Source organism: Choloepus didactylus, chromosome 3 (assembly GCF_015220235.1).
Source record: "Choloepus didactylus isolate mChoDid1 chromosome 3, mChoDid1.pri, whole genome shotgun sequence".
Taxonomy (NCBI): domain Eukaryota; kingdom Metazoa; phylum Chordata; class Mammalia; order Pilosa; family Megalonychidae; genus Choloepus; species Choloepus didactylus.
Genome location: NC_051309.1, coordinates 158,291,524 through 158,307,485, shown reverse-complemented (window position 1 = coordinate 158,307,485; position 15,962 = coordinate 158,291,524). Strand labels below are relative to the sequence as shown.

General features: G+C 37.4%; 1 protein-coding gene across 3 annotated transcripts in view; it reads right to left on the bottom strand.

Moving 5' to 3' along the window:
• The window catches only part of SMAD1 (SMAD family member 1), an 86,586-nt gene that overhangs the window by 44,254 nt on the left and 26,370 nt on the right, over positions 1-15,962 (bottom strand). For 2 of the 3 annotated variants that reach the window (XM_037830744.1, XM_037830745.1), the window contains exon 2: positions 11,552-12,133. In XM_037830744.1, coding sequence (XP_037686672.1) covers positions 11,552-11,951 — 400 coding nt within the window. In that variant the 5' untranslated portion in view covers positions 11,952-12,133. Of the gene's footprint in view, positions 1-11,551; positions 12,134-12,987; positions 13,113-15,962 lie in introns of all 3 variants that reach the window. The other variant, XM_037830746.1, reaches the window with a different exon arrangement.

The following is a 15,962-nucleotide window of genomic DNA, read 5'->3' as shown; positions in this document are numbered from 1 at the left end:
AGGCTCTCAAACGCTGGCTCCCTCCATGTACTTCCTACCCTATTCCAATCTCCTTTCCTTTACTAAATATTTATTTGCTTAATTTCCAGTTATGAGAGACTTCATAGGTTGTTAGAGGTTAAAAAAAAATTAGTCCTTCATAAGGCACATCTGAAGTATAACTAACAGGTTTTAGTTTTTGACTTCTGAAACTGGAAATACTGTTCACCAAAACTTACTAGCCAATGAACAATTTACTCTTTAAATCTCACTTTTCTTATTAGTAAAATGGGAATAATACTACTTCTCTCAGATTTAATTTATTTTTATTTAACAAGCATTCATATAGTGCTTACACATGCCAAGTACCATACTAATTATTAACTCATTTAATCCCCATAACAATTCTGCAGTAGGTACTTCATAGAAGTGGAAAAGGAGGTATTGAGAGATTAATGTGCCTAAGAATATATAAGCAGTAATTAGTGGAGGCAGGATTCAAACCAAGGCAGTCTGGTTCCACAATCTATGCTCTAAACACTGTGCTATACTATTCTTTCTCTTATATAGATGAGTTTTTTTAATTTTTTAATAAAGAAGTTGTGGGTTTACAGAACAATCATGCATAAAATACAGGATTCCCATACTTCTCCCTACCACCAATACTTGCAAGGGTGAAGAAAATTTGTTACAATTGATGATAGCACTTTTTTTTGTAATTCTACTATTTTTTAACAGTAGTTACATTTGTTACAATTGATGAAAGATTATTAAAGTAGTACTATTAACTATTGTCTATAGTTTATGTAGAAGTATTTTTTCCCCATATTCCCAACCTATTTTTTTTCCATGCATGTCTTTATTTTATTACTCAACTACCCAAACACTGGATAAAGGGGGTGTCAGTCACAAAGTTTTCACAATCACATGGTCACAAGATGAAAGCTATATAGTTATACAATCATTAGCACAGATTAAGGCTACTGGATTACAATTCAACAATTTCAGGTATTTCCTTCTGGCTCTTTTAATACACTAGAAACTAAAAAGAAATATCTATATAATGAGTCAGTAGTCATAATCAATTGTTAAATCCTAACTTCTCAGTTATACCTCCTCCCTCTCATTTGATCATCCTCTCAATCTTCAGGGATACCTGGGCAATGACCATTCTAACTACTTCTTGCTGAAAAGGGGTGTCGACATTTTGGGGTAGAGGAAAGAAACTGGTTGATGTTCTTGGAGAGATTGGTACCTCTTGGTTTCAGGGCTTATGTGGCATAGAAGACATCTGCAGGCTTTAAATTTCTGAAAAAATAAAGTTAGTAAGTAAAACTTTTATAGAGTCTTAGAGCCCAGGGTATCCTTTAGGGATTTTATGGAATACCGTTGGCTGGGGCTTGGCATACTGTGGCAAACTGCAATATCTGGCTGGAGCTTTCATAAGAGTAACCTCCAGAAAGACCTCTTGACTCTATTTGAAATCTCTCAGCCACTGAAACTTCATTTTGTTTTATTTCTCTTCACCCTTTTGGTCAAGAAGGCATTGTCAACCCCATGATGCCAGAACCAAACTCATCCCTGGGAGTCATGGCCCACATTGCCAGGGAGACTTACACCTCTGAGAGTCATGTCCCACATAGTGGGGAGGGCAGTGAGTTTATTTGCAGAGTTCAGCTTAGAGAGAGAGGCCACATCTGAGCAACAAGAGATTCTCTGGGGATGACAGGCATAATTATAAGTAGGCTTAGCTTCGCCATTACAGAAATAAATAAGTTTCTTAAGGGCAAGCCTCAAGATCAAGGGCTTGCTCATTAAATTGCTAGTCCCTAATGCTTGAGAAAATCATAGATGGGTTTTAACCAAGTTCCTGGTTTATGGTAAGCACTCAATGAGGAGCAGCTTTTATTATAATACATAAAGCATAGGTCTAGAGTGCCTAATCGTCTATTAAATACTACTGATATGTAAATAATTATCCCAGTTGTTGGGCCAGGCAGCTTTGCTTAATTAATTATAATTGCAGCTGAATATAATTAGTTCTTATTTGAAGTTCTAATTTGATTCCATTAAATGTATTTTATGAAACAGAGACACATGTTATCTAATGATAAGATTACTGACCAATGGGAAATAAACACAGTCTCCATAAACACTTGAAGCACAGGTGTAGACCCTCAATCTACCATTATTTATCCAAAATGCATACTGCTGGTGTACATATGCATTTTAGATCAGATGTTCTACTAAAAATTTTGGATGCCCCTCTCCCCTTTGTTAAATAAAGAAAACTGATTGGGGGGTGGTGAAGAGGAACACTTCTTTTGGGAAACAGTACAATGTGCTGGTTAGCAGCATATACTGGAGTTAGACTTCAATTAGAATCCTGGCTCTCCAGTTTCAACTTAAACTCTCTGGGTCTCAGTGGCCCCTTCAGTACCTTTCTCTTACAATTGTGATCAGGAATTAAATGAGCATACCTGTAAAGTGCCTGGTAGGAAGTAAGCATGACAAGTAGCTATTATTATTATTGTTACTATTATTATTGTAGCTATTATCACCAGTTTTCTAAACATTTCTTTAGTGAAAACTTGCTTACATTACAAATTTATGTTTGTAATTCTAAAGATGATGCACACAGAAGGTAAATTCCTTATATCACTGTTTCAGCCACATTATGTTTCAAGAATGCACTGGAGTATAAGCCTTTTCACATACCTTATTTAATTTAACCCCCGCAACAACCAAGGAAAGTAGAAATACCACTCCTCATTTCACTGGTTAGTAATTCAAGCTCAAAGAAGGCAAGTGAGGGGTCTGAGTTTTCAACTGCCAAAATTTTAGTCCAGGCCTTCTGACCTCTGAGTCTCTCTACCATATTTCAACCTTGCTACTAAAAGGAAAGAAATAACTCCTTTAACTGGTCTAATTCGTCCTTAATTTCCTAAAGAACTCCATTCCACATTTACCAACCAGCAGTCAGTCCTTTTTTGAGAAAGGAATGCACAAAACTCTCCTTTCCTGCTTTTAATTCATTAATTTATTATCAGTATAGATTCACGGATTCCTGTTTTCCCTCAATGGCTTATAATTCATCTCTGTACTTGATTATTTTGATCAAATTGTCTCAGATTTGGCCAGGGCAGTCCCTTCAAGCTTGCCCCTCTGTCCTTGTTCTCAATAGTTTTGTTGTTGTTGTTGTTGTTTTTTAAAGAAACTCATTTTTAAATTAGCTGTTCTCTTTCCTGTTTAAAATCTACAAGCTATGATTCAAAAATATTTACTCACAACTGTTTCCAAATTTGCCATCTTACTTAAATATCTAACCAGCACACACTACCATACCCTGGGTACCCTTTTCAGGTGCTCAAAGAAAGAGAATATTAAAGAAAAAAAACTACTGAATCTGCTACAAAGATTGATAGGTACGTAGGTAGGAAGAATTTAAAGGGAAACAAAGGAAAATAATACAAGGCAATTCCAGTCTGTTACCATATATGTTCACTTTCAGTCTACAAAAAGCTGCCCAAATACCACTTATAAAAACTACAGACTCTACTTTTGCCAATTCTGACTGATCCCAGACAGGCAAGCAGGCAGGCTCTCAAGTGAAGACTGACGTGTAACTATATAAGACAGGACCACCACTTAGATAAGAAATGGCTTCTTCATGCGAAAAAGTTGGTTTAGAACTGAGGCAGTGATATAGTATAACACAAACCTGATCTTCCTTTATAAGGTCTGCTAAGATTCCAAAATGATGGTTTTAAGAACTGGGAAGAAATCAAAATCTTTTTATTTCGACCACAGTACATGTTTCCAGACTCTAGAGCTTTCATCAAGGAAGTTAAGATTACTTCTAGTTATTGTAACTCGTGTGGCTTGTAGCAGTTTTATGAAGGACAGACTGGCAACAGACCATTACGGGGCAGGCTTCAATGCTAAACGTCACAGGAATAGGGAAATACAATTGATAATCAGGAATGTGGAATAGGTAAGCAAGCAAATTAAGTGTTTATCTCCTCCTCAGCCAAACATGGGATGGGAAAGAGCTGTTTAGACAATAGAAGCCCAGACCAAACCAGACTAGACTAAACCTAGGGGAAATAGAAGTCTGCAGCCTTTCAAACAAGTCCTAAAGCCAGTATTGGACAACTACACTAATCCCCAAACTGGCAAATTAACAGAATTTGGTTTTGGGAGCTCTACCATTCTTCAGGCCCTCTTGGATTATTTTTAATTCAGTGTTTCTACGGCCGCCAAAGCCCCTCAGGTCTGCTCGCTAAAAAATCCCCCCTTTGTTTTCCTACTTTCTTCTCCCCAAACAAATCTGACTTTTCCAAATATCAGGGCAGAGGTTTGATGATTTGGATAGTCCATGACAGGATATGAATGACACTGAGTCTTTCAAGAGAAATTTGCATTTTGAAGTGGAAAAGAAGTAGAGCATAAATGTTGGGGAAAAGAATCTCCAGATTTAATTTTCTCTGAGTATTTTGATAGTCTGCACCAAGGGGGTTAAAAGTACAACCCAGACAATCAGCCTGCGAGCTTTACATAGCCAACCTTTCCCTCTATTTCCCTCCCTTTTGCAAGTGTCCGTCAAGGCCATAGGGGCACCCCCAACACAGGCCAAATGATGACCCCCACATCCCAAACACATGCAAAACATCCTTAACCTACAAGAACCACTGTTTGGGGATGATTCACTTTTGGGAATTAAAAGCCAAAAAGCACAACTTTCAAAGTCTCATTATTATTTCATCCAAAACTAGTCTTGGAAAGAATCAGCCAGGTTTTTATATTTCTTTATAATTTAAAGTATTATTTCCACATAAATTGCAATCAGTGTACATTCTATTTTTTCATTTATTATGACAAACAGTCTTCAAAATTACTGTTCTTTGTCAGTCATGGTTCTTTACGTTTTGTTTTTAACAGCTGTCAGCTGGCTAGGGTTCCTTCCATCCTATATTAACTGGCAATGGTGGACAGAAGAATGCCACACTTTAAACGAGCCAGGAAGAAAAATGTGAAAATACCTTCTCTTGCCCACCTAATGTTGCATTGATCGAAAAAGAATAAAAACAATGAAGTGGAGGACAATGGTCTGGAAAATTAAAGTATAAGAAACACACTTTGTATAATCTGAAAACTACTGTTTTATCAGTAGTTTGGAGTAGATTTGGCAATAGAAAAATCGCACTCAGAACAAATCACACTGTAGTTGTCTACATGCCTGCTTCATTACAACGATGTAAAAGTAACATATAGTAACTGCTGAAAAATTCCATCTGTCCATCAATTAATATAAATAACCTAAAACAAATACCCCCAAACAATGCATCAGAAACAACTTCCAAGAAAAAGAATCAGAATACCAAACCTCACACATTTTTCCTAGGATTTAAGGGTACAGAATCCATGAAAAGATCTGGGTAACAAAATCCTACTCGTGACTCTTACTGCATCTAGTTTCTAGTTATATTATAGACGATAATGATGAAAGTGTCAAACATAAACCAAATGTCAACAATGAAATCTTGGAGAAAAGTTTACTATCTAAATCCCATGTCCACTTGGCTGTATGTCAAGCATGGATGAAAGTACAAGTGGTGACCAAGTCCTTTTTCAAGAGAGAGTAACTTCCACACGGGTTGAAGAAAGGAGCCCTGAATGGACTGTGGGACAGCAACTGCAAAGGAAGGCAGAGGACATGCTTGTCACCCTTGAAGCTGTCCGTCCTGCATAAAGCCTCTGCAAACGTCTCTACAGCTCTTCCCAACCACCCACCTTTAAGCACAAAGGCTTTTGATTGTATCTCTTCTGACACAAACACTCTTGATTTGTATCTCTTATAGCTTTTAGTGCATACTTCATCTCAGTTTTCTCTCTCTCATCTACACCAAAGGAATTAGAGAAACATCCAGACTAGGATTACAAACATATAGTAACTACACATAGAAGTATATTTGTATCATAGTAACTCCTATGGACCACAAATGGGCTAATTTTCCTCCTACTCGAACTCCTGACCTTCTGTTTTGTTTTCCCTGGTCTACTTTATTAGTAATGGTTTTCTACTTTACTATGTATCTTCTTATATACAGGTTTAAATCCTTTATACAATGGAATATATGTATGTATGTAGGTAGGTATGTATATACCTGCACCACCACATAGCCCAAAACACAGTGTCCAGACATGTTTGCATGTGGCCTTTTTCATGGCTATTCTGCGCTTCTAAGAGTTGGCTGCATCCTCCATTCACACCTTTTGTTAATCAATTGAGCACACTGTGCTGTGATTACCTACATGCAAGTCCTTCTCGGGCAGGCACAGTTCCCGAGGAGTAGTGTGTGTGCCATCAATGTTCGAATGAAGAGAATATTTAGATGTACATGATCACAGGGCCTAAAGCTCTATTTTAATTTTTGTAGTTATTATTGTAGCTAATTAATCCCAAATCTTTAAAACACTTGTAGTGATCACATCTTGGTAACTGGCTTACAACTTCAGTTATTAGACTCATGTACTAGATATGAATGCTCACTGATAACCGAGTGGTCTTCACAACACCGTAGTTAGATGACTTTCTTTACCTCTGGCAGCATTTACTTTGGTAAAGAAAAAGAAAACCTACATTTAATTCAACCACTGATGAGTAGCCTTGGTACTGAAGGCTGGCCCAGGTCCAAGTCAGCAGTGCCCCTGCTCCATCTTCATCACGGTCACAGTCTTCAGAAACAACCTAGACTGTGTTTCTCTCTCCTGAAACTGTCCAGACATTTGCAGAAGAAGAAATTACAGATAACATATTCTACTTTCCCAAATATGCAGTCTTCTCCTATGGCCAAGGCAGTACCTTGCAACAAAAGGGAGGTTCTTTCCCACAAACACTCTTTACTGTTGTTAACGATAATGAATGCAAGTTGCTGCAAAGTGTTTCTGTCACTTTTGGTTTTTCCCATTACTGTTTTTAGACATTACAACAAAATAAATGGCACAAGTTAAGGAAAAACTACAACTACTTAAATCCATAAAATTATTTTTGATTAAAGAAACAGAGGTAGTAAAAGATTCCCAAAAGAACAATTACAAACTTGTATTGGGCCAAATAACAAGGCATTTCTTTGGCCCCCCCTTCCTGACCATTTTAAAGACACCTTATCATTTTACCAGCATGTTAATGTTATGACCTTGGGCAGAAAGGAAAATTCTGGAAACAGCAAGTCAATTTTATATCTGTATCCGAACATGCTAAATTCACAAGGTTGAACCACTTAAAAGACCAACTCATTAGACATCTCTTTTCAATAAGAAACAACTTCACCTCAACATTTGGACTTGATGACTTGCCTGGATATCTTAATTCAATTTTGCAGTTCTCAGAATTCAGCATGAATCAGAATCACGGGGAGAGCTAGATAAACCACAGGTTGCTGGGCCCCACCCCAAAAGTTAGACTGAGTAGATCTGTGAAAGGGTCCAAGAATTTGCATTTCTAACAAGTCCCCAGATGTTGATGCATACTCTAAACCTTCCAAATACACCCAATTCTTGTTTAATTTTTCTCTAGAGATGCTGGGACCTCAGCAGAAAACACCAGGTTTGGGAGACTTTACTATCTTATAGTCAAAATGCTGAAGTATTCTTTGAAATACTTTATCTGTGGTACAACAGTGAGTAAATTCAAAGTAATTCAGCATTGAGCTGTTTATCTGCAGCTTGGATTCCAGACTCCTTTCTTCTATTTCACGGAAACAATACCCAGGCGTGCTCCCTGCTGCTTCACAGAGGGAAAATGCCCATTCAACTCTGGGAATATGAGGGGCTGAGGGCTCCTCGTGCTTTTAGTGGGCTCTCATCCCCACAAGGCACAGAGGCTGCTTCACAGTGGTCTGTGGAAAAAGACCATTTGTTCTGATTCCCATATCAGCCACTTCACTATCCAATAAACTAAGTAAAATCCTACTGTGTTCAAATTAAACAGATCTTAGCCCTACCCTCAAAGTTCTCAAAGTCTCCTGGAACCATTTTAGGCATGGCTCACAAAACTCTCGGATTAAGGGGAGACTGGAATAACCTTCGTGGAGCCTCAAAATGCCTTATTTTAGTCAGTTTTCCACTTCCTCTCTAGAAAAACCTTTTACTAGAACATGTAAGTGATTAAGAGTAGCAAAATCACCTTGGTGTTGGTTTTAACTTTCCATCTTGTGTCAGAGGTGTTAATAACAGCAATGAAATGACCAAAGAAGAGAAGATAAGGTCAAAGGGTATGGACATATTGAAAACTCATTTCTAAAAAAACAGACAAATGACTATACATGTAAATTAAAACCAGCATTCTCATTAAACAGCAAATGTTTACTAAATGCGCTAATTGATGAAGATACAAAAGTTAACAATATACACGGTCCCTGACCTCATGGAGCTTTATTTAATATCTTGCAGGGAAGACAAATACGACAACAATGCAAGTGTGCAGAACACTATGAAGAAATTGTGGTTCCTATGGAAGACAGAGACATAACCTACCTGTGAGAAAGGAGAAGGGCTTCTCAAGAGAAAGTGACCATCATTAAGGTTAGATTTGAAAGTTAAGGGTGAGCTAGGGAAAGAGGGAGGAGAAAAGAGTTATAGGTAGAGGAAAATTCCACTGAGTGTTCCCACATGACTCAGGCACACAAAGTATGGAAGAGAAGGAAATGAAGCTGGAAAGGTAGGCAAGGACTAGAGCACGTAGGACTCTACATAAGACTTCCCAAGAGCAATGGGAAGCAGGAAGATAACACAATCATATCTGCATCTTAAAGATCACTCTGTAGAGTACAGATAATGGACTAAAGGAGCTGACCCGTCAGGAAGCAAGTGCTGCAGTACAAGATGAAATGTTGGAAGCTGGAGTCAGGGGTGGGGTGGGGTGGGGTGGGGTGGAGAAAATATATACAGTGTTTTCTAAATGATGAAATTTACTATGGGAACACTGATTGAATTCAGAATACTTTTCATGTCAAAACACCTCTACTTTCCAGTTGTCGGACACAAGACAAGTCACTTAACTTGTTAGGGTCACAGTTTTATCGCCTATAAAGTAGGATTAAAATCTCCCTTATTAACCTCTTAGCTATGATTGGGATCAAAAAATCGTGTACCTAGATAACCTTGTCTGTACATATCACTTATACACTAATCCTTATTCTCCAAAACTCTTAACTCCAGCTTAAATTCTTGCTAATAGAAGAGCATGTATAGCCACTGGGCTTAGAAGAAAAAAACACCTATATCATAGCCGGTATAAGAAGCAGTAGAGAATGTCTACTTTAAAACCAGTAAGAGTTCAGCAAGGTTGATGGAAAAAAGCAACTGCACTCCTAGCCCAGAGCAATCATAACAAAATGTAACCTCAAAAAGGATACAGTAAAAACCAAAAAGATAAACTGTGTAGAAATAAATCTAACAAAAGATATTCAAGAAATTTATAGAGGAAACTTAACAAGGAAAAAGGACCTAAATAAATGAAGGAAAATACTATGCTCAAGAGCAAAACTACATCAACACTCCACCCAAATGAAATCAATGAAATTCCAATAAAATCACAAGCATCATTCACAGACCTTGACAGGGTAATTCTAAAGTGTATAATCTAAAAATATCAAAAACATAATGATGAATGAAAATAGCAACTTGTAGAATGATACCATAAAATAATTGATATAAAATTTTTAAACATACAAACCAATATTGCATAGAGTCACAGAGTCATACATATGTAGTAACAGTATAAAAACATTCATGGGAATGATAACTATCAAATTCAGAATAGAGAGAACTGAAGGGAATGGAATTAGGAAGGCCTAAATAGGGGTTTCAGTTTTGTGTCTAATCTTTTACTTTTTAAACTAGGTGGCAGAGACAAGGATGTTTGTTATATTAGAACCTTGTCTTTAAACTTTTTTTGCATGTCTTAATTATTCTAAAAAAGAAAAAAATAAAATGCTGTTCCAGTTTGCTAATGCCACCAGAATGCAAAACACCAGAAATGGACTGGCATTTATAAAGGGGGTTTATTTGGTTAAAAAATTTACAGTCTGAAGGCCATAAAAATGTCCAAGTTGAGGAATCAACATGAGTATACCTTCACTGAAGGAAAGCCAATGGTATCTGGAAAACCCCTGTGAGTTGGGAAGGCATGTGGCTGGCATCTGCTGATCCCAGGTTGTGTTCCAGCTCCTCTCCCAGTTCCTATGCTTTCTTCAAAATGTTGCTCTTGGAACGTTTTGTCCTCTCTTAGCCTCTCCGTAGCAAACACTGGGCTAGCATCCCCAAAGTGTCAGCAAAAGTCTGCTTTCAGTGGCCATCTCCAAAATGTGTCTCTGAGCTGCTGTGAGGTCCTTCTGTGAACTCTTTTATAGGACTCCAGTGATTTAATTAAGACCCACCTGAATGGGTGGGGTAATACCTCCATGGAAATTATCCAATCAAAGGTTACCCCACAATTGATTGAGTCACATCTCCATGGAAACACTCAATCAGTAGGTTCCAACCTAATCAACACTAATACATCTGCCCCCATAAGACTGCATTGAAGAACATGGCATTTGGGGGGACATAATATATCCAAACCAACATAAATGCCTTTTATTTGAAACCATGTTATTACATGATCTAGCTCAGTCGTTCCCAAATATCAATCTAATCACTGCAGTAGCATCACCTGAAGTAATTGTTAAAAACACAGATTACCAGGCTCTATCCCAGAATCAGAATTTCTGGGAGGAGAGCCATGTGATTCTAATGTGTAGCCACAATTGGGAAGGATTCTCACACATTATCCACTGAAAACCAGTCCATCAATAAAACTGGCCCCAATCTGACAATGAGAAATTTAAATGCTTAAGATGACACAAACACTTCCCAACTAATGGGGACTTATCTGGAATGAAGATTCTAATTTTAGACAAAACCATGAAAATTTTAGAATGTATCATTTATTATACCATCCAAAAAGGTCATGCATGGGAAAACTAGGACTATCTTATAAAGTAACAGAATCAAATGATTCCACAGCAGAAAATAATTCCTTCACATCCTCCAGAGGGAATATGCCATAGTAATTCCACTGGAAATGATAAAGGTGCCATTCTTAAGTGGTAAAAGTCAATGGCACCTCCTTCACTACATACTTCCCTCAATTATGCAGACAACACCACCCTCCTTTCCTTTCCCAATTTTTTCCTTTGTAAAAAAATTCATAGCCAAATGTTGTCTAGAGAAATGCAAAGAACCAATGAGAAACAAAAAATAAATTTAGGAAAAAAAACAATTTATTAGAAATTAAGGGTATTAATACTGTAGTGACAATTTTTATATCCCTGCTCCAAGGAAATAAAATTAACCAAAGAGGACTAAGCTGTTAGTATGTATGAAATGATGAAGGAGTGATAAACATATATAATTTCCTCCCAACATTTTAAGATTACAATTAAAAACAGAGAAAGTGAATATTTTGGTATTTTAAGCAACGTGAATATGCACACAAAGACACATCAGTATAAAAGGATTCACTTACCAGGGCTTTCTACTCGCTTATAGTGGTAGGGATTGATACAGACCTCCTTCTGCTTGGACCCGAAAGGAAACTCACAGCATTCCAGTGGTTTTAGTTCATGGTGGCTCTGAAGATCAGGCCAGCGCCACACGCGGCAGTAAATGACATGAGGCAGTCCCTTCCGGTGGGAAACCTGTAGCCTGCCGTCCAGCGAGCGGGGAATGGTGACACAGTTACTGGGTTGCCCCGGGCAGCTCAAGGCCTTTTCCAGTTCCTCCATGGCACCTTTCTTTTTCTTCAGTTTTTTCACCAAAGCATCAACAGCTTTCTCTGCCCATTTTTCTTCTTCATCACCCTGTTTCCACCCAAGAAGTCTCTTCACAGCTGGACTTGTGAAGGAAAACAAACTTGTCACGTTCATATTGACTGCCCTAGTTATATACTCCTCTGGTGTGGAGAGAGAAAGGAGTCTCCAAGTGCAAAAGGACAGCAGAAGAGGCTTCACTTTATTTAAATAAGACTCTCTTTAGCTTCTTAGTTTTGAGGTCTTACAAAGTAGAAATTACTATTCTCAGTGTTTCAAAAAGTAACCCAAGTCAGCACCTAAAACAGAAAAATAGGGGGAAATGTTTAACATCATTTCAAACACACAACCACCATTTATTAAGCAATTACTATGTACGAGGCACTATTTTCAATGCTTTCATGTACTATAGCATTTAAAACTTTTAACAGTCCTTTGAGTTTGGTAATAAAATTATTGCCATTTACAGAAGAGTAAACTGAGATGATGTGAAAAGTAACCATGTCACTGTTTCCATGAGTACTGTAATAGAATCAACAGACACCTGCGTGCAAAAAAAAATCCAAATTCTTAAGATACTGTAATGTTTTATATTCAGATTCATTTATGACATCTAAAAAATATTCCAAAACACACCTCCATCAAGAAGTATTGAAAGCAAGAGGAACTGATAAAAATACATTCATCCTAACATTTCTGGTTTCTGGTTTCTTCTTTGAGCCTTTCTTATACTAAAAGAAAGTGATTATATTCCAGCTATATAAATGTAGTAGCATTTTAGGATATCTATTCATTACACAAGGCTGTGCCTAGGCGCTTTAGGCAAGTAAGGTAGGAAATTTATTTTCATTTTTTTCATTTGCTGTTTATTGACATGAATAGAATGAGGCACATGAGCATATACTATGAACAAATTCTTTCATCGAGTTGACTCATCTAAACCTCCTACCTACTCTTCACCATACGAAAACACAAAAGGTGAGAAAGGTTAAAGGATTCAACTTTGCTTAAACTCTAGCTTGGATGGCATAGTGTGTATCAGAAACCTTCAGAAAGAATAACTGTAAAAGCTGAATAGAATAAAAGAAACAAAAACAGCAAACCAAACACCCCACCCCCCCCCCCCAGCTTTTAAAAGGCATTAAAGACCAACCAAGGTACCGAGGACTCAAGGGGCCAAGATCCTCAAGAGAAGGGAAAAGCAGTGGCGTGAGGTGACATTCTTCACGGCGTTTCCTCGAGGCATTTGGGAAAGCTTATGCTATCGTCAGCAGAGGCCTAGGACACAAGGAGAACGTGGCAACTAAGAGACTAAAACACTAATGAGCAGAGCTTCCAATAGTGTCACAGTGCTGCTGAGACAAAGAAATTGGAACCAAGGGCCTGCTAAGAAGAGCCCTGACCTTTGAAGGGATATGCCCTGGTTTAAGGGAAAACCTGAAAAGGATAAAAATCACTGAAATCCAACCTTGAATCATCTCAGCCCTTGTGATGGGTCCCTCTCTAACAGTTTTCCAGAAGAAAAATAAATCCTCTATAGAGGATGATAACATCATTCTGAGCCCTTATCATTACTTATTCACAATGTATGGCAATCAATCAAAAGTTACCAAGCATCCCAAGAGGCAGGACCAACTGACCAAACAAAAAAAGAGAATAGAAACAGACCTAAGAGGTGATCCAGATATTGGTGCTATAGACACACACTTTAAAATATTCATAATTACTGATTAATATGTTCAAGAAAAGAGAAGACAAAATAGGGAATTTTACCAGAGAAGTGGAATCCATTAAGAAAAGAGAATGAAATGAAAATTCTTGAACAGAAAAATGCAGAACCTGGAACAAAGATTTAAATAGATGGATTTAATGGCAGATTAATTACAACAGAAGAAAAGATTAGTAAACTGAAGGATTGATCAAAAAAAAAAAATCCATGCTGAAGCACAGAAAGAAAAAAAGATGGAAAATTTAAAAAGGAATCAAATAGACCCACAGGCTATGGTTAAAAGGTCTAGCATCATTGGAGTCCCAGAAGAGAGAAAAATTGTGGCAGAAGCAATATTTGCAGATACATCCCGAGGATTTTTCAAAACTGAAAACAGGCATCTAGCAACAGATTTATGAAGCCCTCCAAATCCCAAGTAGGATAAATACAAAAAAATCCACAAATTTTGATCTATCACAGTAAAATTGCTGAAAATCTAAAACAAAATCTTAAAAGTACCCAGAATAAAAGACACTATCTTCAAACAGGTAAAATAAGGCTGAAAGCTGACTTTTGAACAGAAACAATGGGAATAAGAAGAAAATGAAATGACATCTACAATATGCCAAATGGAAATAGCTGACAACTCAGAATTTTATATTAGAGAAAAAAAATCATTCAAGAATGACTGAAATAAAGATGCTTTCCAACAAACGCAAGTCGAAAATATTGGCTGCCAGCAGATTGGAACTTAAAAAAAAAACACTAACAGGAATTATCTTTAGGCAGAAGGGAAAAGATCCCAGAAAGCACATGGAACTACAGAAAAGAATGAAGGACTATGCTGTGAATTATTTAGGCCATCTCCAGAGCTTCATCTAGAAGGAATGCTGTGACTGTATCAGGCTCAACCATGGGCATAGGAATAAGAGAAGAGGAGTCCATGTTCTGTGCATTTGCCCACCATAAACTAACATACAGTGTGATAAATGCTGTATGTATAAACAATAATATATAAAAGCAGAAAAAGAAAGAACAATTAATTCCAAGTGTTTCAGGAAGTTTTCCCAAAGAGGAGGTAACGGCCAGTCCTTAAAGGATGAGAAGAATTTTGCAAAACAATAGAGCTGATACTTTTGAGTGCTCGTTACAAGATAGACACTGTTCTAAGCACTTTACATGAATTACTAGTTTAATCTTTGCAACAAACCCTCTGGAGTAAATTTATCATTTTTCTCACTTACAGAGTCACATATGAAGTATACCAAGGTTAAATATCTTGTTCAAGGCTAGGTTCACAGATACAAGTGTCAAAGCCAGGACTGGAACCCATACTATCTGGCTCTAGAGTCTGTATGTTTTAATCACTTTTCTAAATTTCTAGTTCTGTAGATGCATAGTGGAAATGGTATGATTCAATCTAGCTGGAGATGACAAAAGGCTGAGAAGGGCAGGGGCAAGACTGTGAGGGCCTGGAAGCATTTGATCCTGTGGCCAACGGGATGAGGGCATCAGAGCATCGACATGACTGGATCCATGTTTTAGAAAGTCAGATAAGGTAATGCTCTTAATACAGGGAAATCTCTCCATTCAGTGAGGGAAAAAAAAAAACAAAAAACCAAACTGTTGTCTCCAAACGCTGCAGGGCCACTCGGTGGTGCTGGTGGTCTTAATGACTTTCACAAAAATTAAAGTGACAAGATCACAGATCCTTGCACATAAATGTGCATAGACGAAACAAAATGCAGGTTGATAACTAATCTTTGCCTGACTTAAACCCTTTTTAAAAACACAAGTCAAACCTACCTCACATCAGGAACTCGAATGACTCGATGACACTGTGGCCTTGGCAAGACAACTAATTTTTTTCTGCCCCTTTTTGTACTTCCTGCCTTAGTTTATGTCCAAAGCTAAGAGGCCTTATCAGTTTAAAGTGCAAAATAAAAACATGAGTCAGCAAACAGAGATTTCCTTCCCTCTTCTTCAAATACAAACATTTCACACTGACAAAAAAAGAAAGAACATTCGTCCTGTAAAGAACCCCACAACAGTCTTAAAAATATTAAGATCTTTGTTCCAGTGACTTCACTTTTAGAAATTTACTGCCAGGAAATATTCTGAACAAGAAAAATGTTTTGCACAAAAATTTTCACAGGGAATTATTTATAATATTGGGGGAAATAAAACACCTAACAATAGGAAAATAGTTAAGTACACTGAAATATATCCACTCAATGGAATATTATATAGCCCTTAAAAATTATGTTCTCAAAAACTATGTGGAAAAAATCTTAAGCAAAACATAAAACTATGTAAATAACATGAACAAATATGTAAAGGAAGTCGATGAAAGCATTAACAGTGGCTGGGCCGGGCAAGTTGGTAATGCCTCTCTCCTACTTTTCTAAACTGCTTATACT